Source organism: Dermacentor variabilis, chromosome 11 (genome assembly GCF_050947875.1).
Source record: "Dermacentor variabilis isolate Ectoservices chromosome 11, ASM5094787v1, whole genome shotgun sequence".
Taxonomy (NCBI): Eukaryota; Metazoa; Arthropoda; class Arachnida; order Ixodida; family Ixodidae; genus Dermacentor; species Dermacentor variabilis.
In genome coordinates, this window is record NC_134578.1 from 30,550,598 (window position 1) to 30,559,709 (window position 9,112).

The following is a 9,112-nucleotide window of genomic DNA, read 5'->3' on the forward strand; positions in this document are numbered from 1 at the left end:
GGGAGCTGAAAGCACTACGTCCTGAGCTCTGCTGTCCCCTCTCATTGGAAAGGTGAGTATAAGGGGACGCTACAATCCACTGCTGCATTCAGTGCTTGGCTACAATTCAGGGCCAGATGATTGACAGCAAGAACATAGAAAAAGCGACGTCGTTAGCCAGGCGCAAGTTGCTTGCGCCTGGCTAAGTTGCTAACGCTGGCTATGGTGCTCTTACAAAAAAAAATTCAAAAATATGCAGAACTATCGCACATGTTGTAACCTATGTGAAACGAAGCTTTATTGGTCTGTGTATAATGACATATTCTGTTCTAGTGTCATGCAGATAGCTCGATGCAAACCGACACACTAACCACCGCGGACAAATTTTCATTTTTTATTTTCTGATAGAGCACTTACGTAGCTAAGAAATATTGGCCCGTCGACTCAGAGGGACGCGCACGCGCTGTCGAAACGCTCGAACGTGTCGTTCCTGCAGCTGAACGCATCCCGAAACTCCGGCATGCTGAGCAAAGGCCACGTGCACCGTTCCAGCGGAGACATGGCGTCCCACCGCTCCGAGCCGCAGGAGAGGAGGCAGAAGCGCTTGAAGAACACGCGCTGAGCCCGGCTCCACTGTTCCTCGCTGCGGTTCGAGCCGCGGAACTGGTCTCGGAGCGCGTCCATCCCGGCCCTGGCCGCGCGCATCCAGGAGAACAGGCTCGACTTGAACGCCGGCGACCTCCTGGGCTGCGCGTCCATCGGATTGGCCATCACGTTGGGGTCCGAGTGCTGACGCAAGCAGCCCGCCAGCATCGAGTAGGAGAAGCTGGCCTCGGTTCCCCACCAGGACCCGGAGGACGTCAGGTTCCACCTACGCGTTCACGTAGCACATGAGGCCAACAGACAACGAACGCTGGGAGAGCACAGAGGAAATTAATTGTTCTATTCAATTGACATGCAAAGCATCCTAAGGAAGAGGGAAATGCGCAAGCAAGGCGATTTGCCACAGCAAGCTTTCGAGTCCACGCATCCGGCATTATGCATAGCTTTGCACGCGTAATGTGGATGCCGTTGGCGGCTATCCCCTGCTGAAAAGTGGCCATTTCGTCCTCTTTCACTATTTCTTATTATTTATACCTTTCAAATAAATAAAGGCAACAATCAATTTCCCCCGTGTTTTCTCTGACTTCGTCGTTTTCTTCATAATTTGTAACTGCCAAAAAGAAAGTAGACCCTCGGATTCCTTTATTCTTCCCGCTTAAAAAAAGGGCGGGGGGGGGGGGCTTTTGTAACATGTTCGGCGTCACGTTGACGCCTAAAAAGACCAGGTGTCCCTCTGATATAAGCGACACTTGCTTTTGCTTGTTTTGAGGCGTAGGATCATGCAACAGACTTAAAATCTCGGAATGTTCGTGGTACTGCTCCTAAGAAATCAATCACCTCGTGCAGCGTTTAGTCAAGGGGCGGCACGCCAAACATACGAGCAGTGGAACAGTCAAGGAATGGCACACTAGGCACACGTGTCCACCCCACCCATCCCCCTACAAAAATTTCTGGCCGTGCCACTGCCTACGAGGACTATAATACTTACTGTCATACGATGAGATGCCAGCACCCTACCTCCCCCCCCCCACACACACACACCAACAGATGCACAACAAACCTGGAGTTGGGACCGATGGCATCAGATAATGCCTTTGCCATCACCACTCCTACGGTGGCGTAGTTGACCTCCGGAGTTGCGGACCGGGTGTACATGAGGGGCCTGTTCAAGTACGCCGACGGCAGGATGACGGTGTCGTGGCCCTCGTTGTAGACGGGCCACGGGTCAGCCCACAGCCTCGCCATTTCCGCTTCCGCTGCGTCGGGAGGCCTCGCCAGCACCGTTTCCCGTTGTGTCATCATTCGCAGAGCCACAAAATTTCCGGGAAAAGGCCGACTCACTGCAGCGTCGGCCTCTTGTGCCCCGTACGCCGTGTTGTACCCTTACAGGGGGTAATAATAAGGCATGCGCAAGAGCAGGAAAACTGCAATTTGTATGTGTGTGTGTGTGTGTTCTTTTTTAATGACATACTATGCGAGCGATTTTTTACACACCTTTATTATCGTACTGCTTAGGTTCCGGCTATAAATGAAGTATGGCAAGTTATGTGCAATTGCTTTCCAAACATTTGAACGTCTTAATTTTTATTGTGCACATAGCAATAAATATGCGAAACCATGGTCCACTTAAGTAGCGTTATCCGAAACAGTGGTCAACATATCTGTGCCTACCACCCGACACATTATTGTACACTGCCGTACATGGAGCCATTCTTAAGTGTCTGGGACATCAATGATATTGCTGTTTTATGTCCATGCGAGATCAACGGAACTGATCGTGCACCTAGAAGTGCCTGAATCTACGTAAACCGGGAGACCAAAGATTGACATGGAGATGCACCTGAGCCAACAATCCGCGAATCCAGATTCCTTTCCTAGCACATTTTTGTATCTGTACATGCATATAGTGCGCACCTTCTATTTAATTGAATAGGTGCGTCAACAGGTGCGTAACAATTTTACGAAAGAAGAGCGTGACACTTATAAACAAGGTTTACAAGTGTCACGTCTAATACTACAAAAAGTGCCAAGAAAATGCTGTAGAAGACAGTCAATACAAGTCGGGAAATGCACGTAGTGTTGGTCACTGCCTTTCGCTATGATGGCGGAAAAATGTGGAACGTCCTTTCAACAGCCGACGTCAGGTAGTACGTGAACTTAGGACCAGAAAACGCCAATAAGCACTCGTGTGCCATCTCATGGCATCAACGTTTCCACGCTCTACACCCTCCCTATGCAATGAGCAAGAGGAGTCAAGGGAACCGCTGGCTTTATTTCGTTGTCACTTCGAGTCATTCGGTTCCCGCTCATCGACTCTTCTCTTTCATCTGCCTTATGTTCTTCAAAAGTGGGCTTTCTTGACCGAAACGTGTCAGTACGGATGGCTACTGCTTAAAGGGCAACTCCGACGTTTTCTAACTATACTAAGATATTGTCATTTTCAAATGGCATTGACAGTCCTGTTGCTGGTAAGGTGGTTCAATTTGCTTAGAAACTCATCAATAAACTTAAATAACCAATAAACGAGGAACGGAAACATAAAGGGACAGCTGCTTCCTGTGACGTTTACGACGAGTCGATGACGTCAGATCCCACAACACCGTAATGTAAACACGCAGAACACGTGCCAAGCACGCAGTACACGTGGTGCTAACGCCAGAAAAGTGAAGATGACCATTTCTTCGGTGTCCACGGGGAGCTTTTCCAGCCCTTTCATCGACAATATGAGCGCTGAAGGATCGCCACTTGCTTTTGAACCACCACCACCGCGCGAGGCAGCTGACGAGTCCCAAGTTCAACGAGTTGTGCTACGGAAAGACGAAGAGAAGCACCGGTCATCACGCCTGTCAAAACGATGGTGGCTGGCCGTCGTCTCGTATAAAAAGGAACCGCCTTCGTCGTTTCTCGGCGAATTGTTGGTGTAGACTCTGACGTCACAAACACATAGTGGCCAGTAAAAAGCCATGCATTCGTGGGCATGAGTCCCGAACACGAAACCAATCTTTAACATTCATTTTTAGGAAATCTAGATGACTTGCAGTCGTATGGTATGGCACAGATAACCAGAGTATAGAAGATAACGTATATTAAAGGTTTTATGAACGTCAGTGGACATCTTAAGATGGCTGGAGTTGTCATTTGACGAGAAATAGTAAATGTTTGCGCGTTAATGCCGCTGGACGCTGTCACTCAATATGTGTCTTTAGAAAGTGTTCCCTAGACGGTCTCATCAGACTACGTCCCCTCTTTTGAGAAGCGGCGTTGCTGTTGACTGTCTGTCAAATGCTATTAACTTTTGTAAGGGGATGGGCTCCGTCAGGCGCACTTTGCGCTTTGCCCCCTCTTGAAGAGTCTTCAGCAGCAGCTGCCTGGTCATGCCTGCTCAAAGACGAAAGGCCTGTCCTTGCAATCTCAAATTACTGTTGTCTTGAGCCAGCAGTCCCGATCATCTCCATATAAATTTCTACTTCATACCTACACCTAATCCTCTGCCACCCTCGACTGTGCTTCCCCTCCCTTGGCACCTGCTTTGTAATTCTATAGACCACTGGTTCTTTGTCCTACACATAACATGACTATCCAACTCGATTTGTTCCTTTTAATGCCAACTGAATGTCAGCTACCCCCACTTCCTCTATAATGCGCGCCGCTGTCTTAATGTGTTCTAAAGCTACTCCTATGAGTTATTTCCTCTATTGCGCATGTATTCATGCACTTTGATTAGACTTTACTTCATATCAAAATACGTTGCGATGTTATATTGGTGTGACTTGCGCATGCGCCCACGGCTTCGCTATGTGTCAGAAACTATAGTTGAACTAGAAGAAAGGCAATCAAGGTGCCCCATTATTGTTAGTATGAAGCCAACAGTTAATGAAGCTAAAGAAAGCATATGAGAAATAATTTGTTTTTTTTAAATAAAGCGATATCATAGGGCAACAGAAAATGAAAAAGGACGCAAAAAACCGCCTGTCACTGGTGGGAACCCCCCCGAACCCACAACTTACAGAAACTGCAGCTTGTAGGTGGCGCTTTTCTGCATCTATTTCCGCGTTTCTTGAATTTCGCTATGTAGAAGCAACGCATAGCAAACCGCTAGTTGTGTTCCTTTGGTGTTTTGAACCGCATCAACCATTCTTTCTCACCTGGCGTCCCTCTAGAGGCGTCATTACCGGAAGGTACGTATGCCCTGTACGACAAGGCGCTGAGCTTCTCTTTAGCCATGAGCGCTGTCGCGTTGCCCAGCCAGGCAGGCACGACCTTCTCGCGAAGCAGCCCGAACATGACGTCCAGCTCGGAGTCGCCAACCAGACCGGCGAAGCTGAGGTTGCTCACGAGGTTGTGCCAGTGAAGCTCGAGTGCTCGGTTTACGGCGTCCAAGCAGAGATATTCCTGGCCTCGGGTGCGTCCCGATTGGTACCGTCTGGCGTAGTCGACGCGTAGAGCCTGCGTGGCCGCGTAAGGTTGTGACGCGATATGGGAGTTCTAGCTTGTCGGTAAACGTGTTGCTTTTTGTGTGTGTGGGAGGGGAATACCGTTTAACCGAGAAGCAAACATATGTGGGTGGGTGCTCTTGAGTGCGTGCGTGTGTGCGTGCGTGCGTCGATGGATGGATGGATGGAGGGACGGACGGATGGATGAATCGTCTCACGCCGAGGACAAAATATAAGCACTCTTTTGTCGTTATTCTGCAGGTCCATCGTTTGTTTTGACGCTGTCAGGGAGCCTAGAGGATCCTAGAAGGATGGTGCGTGCTTTCATCATCCGATTTCGGAGGCCATGGAAGCTCTAACAATTTGCGCCACTGCATTTAGCGTCTATCAACGCTGTACAGTCATGTGGCGCCATCTGTTGGATACAAATCGACGCACTTTTCCGCGTCGATTACATCCCAAAACAAACAACCGATCTGAATAATGACGACAACAGAGCGCTCACACGTTGGCTTCGGTGTGAGAAGAGACTAAGGGATAACCGATTTTACCGTTTAGTTCTCGCTGTGACGAAGGAGAGCAAGTATCACGGACGTGTTCGCATCGAATCGGAAAGGCTCGGTGTTGCCGCGTTGTTGCTCGCAGACGGTATACGGCGGAGATTTCCCGGTAAACTTACACCGGAGCCCGCTATTTTCGCGCATGCGCATTCGTGCCAGCCGGTATACGGTAATGCTGTGCTAAAGCTGTCTATTGACCACAGCTCGGTAGCGATGGTAGCGACATCTTATGACCATGTTTCGAACCACAAAACTCAAGAAACGTCATCGCGTTTCTTGCTATTCTTGATATTTTTGACGAAGGAAATGAGTCATTTTACAGTCGTAGTTACGTTTCCTTACGTTTACGCAAGGATTGGATTTGCAAATAGCCTGTCCTTACAATAGCTTTAGCTACGCTGTTTGAAATAATGTCTCAACATGGCACGACCAGCGTTGTTGTTGACTTCCTAGATATTCATGTATGCCTTACATGAAAATGCGTATAGTCAGAAGCAAGAGCCCTCCATTACGGTGGCAAAATATGAAAAAATAAAAGCGCATACATGACCACATTTCTTCATGCTGTCCTACATGAAACACTGCGCTCGGCTGCGTCATGTGTTCGACGGCATAGCCCGACAGCTCGTTAGTCAGTTCTTCGAAAGATGAATGCATATAAGTCAAAATGAAGTGCAGTAAAGAGCACAAGGAAACAAAACGAGTCTTACTATGACGCTCTGTTCTTTCTGGAAGATATACCACATCCATTTTTGCTCGCTTGCACTTGTGTATCTTTCTCATCTGGTCAAAAATGAGGTATGTCATAATGTTTACGGTAGGCGCACCTATTTTTTTTTTAAATCAGTCCTGTAGACGTTCGCAAGGTTGAATAAGGCCAGATCATAGCGTCGCCAGAGTTGCTGTTTTTTTTTTTTTCATTTTCTGTTTTGCGCAGTTTCCGGCCAGTTTCGTTTCACAAATATACTGGCGTTTAATTTCCAACAACCATTCGAGGTAAACTCATATTGAACCTATATTGAAACAGTCATGCTTATCGTGCGCCCTGTTACCTAAAACGCCACATCTTCCTCGCCCCTACTATGAGAAAGCTCTTGGTGTGTAAAACACTAGCGTGTTAGAAATTCAAGTGAGCACCCTCCGTGTAGGACTCAGATGTTCACTGCTTATCCCTCTGCATCAAAGTCATTTAAAACCATTCTGTGAGTTTCTTTCTTTCGTTTTGTCGAACTATTCCGATACTGCAAATGTTACATTAATTAAATCGCCTCTTACGTTGCCTGAGTATTGAATTCATCCTAGATTTCCTCGGTTTTTTTTTCCTTTCCATAAGGTATATCATCTCAATCCGGTTCAATTTACGTGACCCACTTGTAATGCCGTTCTCGTACAATTCTTCTCGCAACGACTGCCGGTTAAAGGTTGACGTACTTAATCGTCGTAGTTATGTGCATTTAACTCTTTTGTCATTAACCACAAGCTCCGAATCGAGCAACATCCCCACCGACATCGCCTCCATCATAGATGCCAGCAATTTCAAGACAGTCATTTCCAACTACCCGAGACAATTCTACTTCGCTATCTTTTGTATATCCCCTCCTCTCCCAATATTATTAACATTGATAGTAGATAAATTAAATTAATTCTTCTCCACCTTAAGGACTCCCGGCGAGGTCTAATTTCGTCATGTTTAGCGTCCCTGTTGTTCCGAGTTGTCCCTTTGTTGCTGTGCTTCGAGCTTTACTGCCTTGCCTTCCGTGCATTGTGTGCACGTACCTGAGCCAGGAAGAGCATCGCCAAGTAGCAGGTCGTCGCCTGTGCAGGCGCGTCGTTGAGGTGCCTGAAGATGTTACCAGTCTGCCTGTAGCCGCTGAACAAGACCTCATCAACGTGGACATCGGCAAGGCCTCCGACGCTGAACGCGTCGAAAGCCTCGCTCCACAGGCCTTCCGGAAATGACGTATCCCTCTTCAGCACTTCCGGAAGGAGCCACGTCTCTTTCCTCTCGTCCGTGTCAAGAGACTCGACCACGCTGTCGATGTCGATGACGCTTCGAGCTCCGACAGCTGCAGCCTTCTCCTCGGTAGGCGACATCAGGGTTATCAGAGAGCGAATATAAAGATAAAGGCCGTCATCCTCGGTCTGCGCCCGAAACTCTTGGCGCAAGCTGGGTGCTCTGTACAAGTACAGATATGCAATCCCTCCCTGGTGTTTCTTCCTACGCGTGATGGCCACCAGGCAGTGTAAGCCTGTTGCGAATGAGATTTTGAGGGAGAGCGCCAAGGCAGCCCTGGACGAGTTGCTTGCCAAAAGGGTCGATAAGTTGAGGACATTAAGCACAGAAGTGAGGTCCCGCTGCAGGTCGGGCTTTTCCGCGTTCATGTAACCGATGCAGTCCTGGAGCAAGGTTTTTCCCACCTGAAAAACTAGAAGAGAGTTCATGAGTTCATCTTCAAATTAATTGAAGAAGAAACTCCTAAATGTGGTACTTACAGCACCCCACGAAAGCGTGCAGAAAGTACGCAAATAAATGCTAACTTAAAACGTTGTGCATAAAACGTAAGTGCGTTAAGAACTGAAGTGTGCATCCTCCACAAAGGACCAACATGTCCACTCCTTATCTTTCTGCTCCCTCTAAATCAAAGCCATTCAAAGCCATTCTCCGAGTCTTATCCAGCCTGGAATAAAGAGGTTATGAAACTTCTTGTCTGTTTGCTTAAATGCACTTTAGTAAACACAGGTATTCTATTGATTTGTTGGTTGAAAGTCCTCTCTCATAACCATACACCGGTGATTGATTGATTGATTGATTGATTGATTGATTGATTGATTGATTGATTGATTGATTGATTGATTGATTGATTGATTGATTGATTGATTGATTCGTTCATTTATTAATTCATTCGAGCATCCATCAAGGCTGTTGCTCAGTAAACAAGAGAGTCATCCAGTAAGTGAGCTATTGAACTTGTGAGTGACGGAGTGCCTGAGCACAAGATCAAACAAATTCTTAACGGTGCCATCCAGCAAGCGCACAGTTCACTGAGCGAGCAAGCGAACGAGCGAGCGTATTCGTAAAGTACTGAGGAAACGACTGCATCAACTATTGAGCTATCGACAATTCACGCAAGTTCGCAAGTGACGGAGCGCGCGACCGAGTCCGTGAGTGCACAAGCTTCTTCGAGCGAGGGAGTGAGGAAACTGCTAAATAAAGTGAGTGACCTAACGACAAATGTTGCAATCTAATGATCTCCGCTGACTTATTGGGTATTCGTTCAGACAGGTAGGCCATGCCAGAATAACTTGCCCTGAGCCTCGCCGCCGAAGACAGCGGCCCGCGTCTGCAGCACGGCGGTCGCGAGGGTCCCGAAGAACTTGTCGAACGCGTCCTGCAGGAATCCCGCGCCGGCGTGCCGGCCGCTCCAGCGGCTGCACATGTAAGCGTAGAAGTCCGAGCACGGGTCCACGGTGGCGTCCGCGACGGCGTCCAGGTAGCGCAGCTCGCGGCTGCAGTTACCCTGGCCGCACTCCCTGAGC

At 48.1% G+C, this 9,112-nt stretch overlaps 1 protein-coding gene across 1 annotated transcript; it reads right to left on the reverse strand.

Moving 5' to 3' along the window:
• Positions 1–423: 423 nt before the first annotated feature.
• On the reverse strand, positions 424–8,066 carry LOC142563181 (uncharacterized). Its single transcript, XM_075673732.1, has 4 exons — positions 7,352–8,066; positions 4,728–5,028; positions 1,643–1,964; positions 424–850 (listed from the first exon to the last, which is right to left on the reverse strand). Exons 1-4 carry the CDS (start codon positions 8,015–8,017, stop codon positions 424–426), a joined length of 1,716 nt encoding a protein of 571 aa, XP_075529847.1. The 5' UTR covers positions 8,018–8,066.
• Positions 8,067–9,112: the final 1,046 nt, after the last annotated feature.

Coding starts and splice junctions, on each gene's coding strand:
- LOC142563181 (XM_075673732.1), bottom strand. CDS start 8,017: ATGAACTCTCTTCTAGTTTTTCAGGTGGGAAAAACCTTGCTCCAGGAC. Junction 5,029..7,351: donor CGATGCTCTTCCTGGCTCAG/GTACGTGCACAC, acceptor GCGGCCACGCAG/GCTCTACGCGTCGACTACGC. Junction 851..1,642: donor GCCATCGGTCCCAACTCCAG/GTTTGTTGTGCA, acceptor GTGAACGCGTAG/GTGGAACCTGACGTCCTCCG.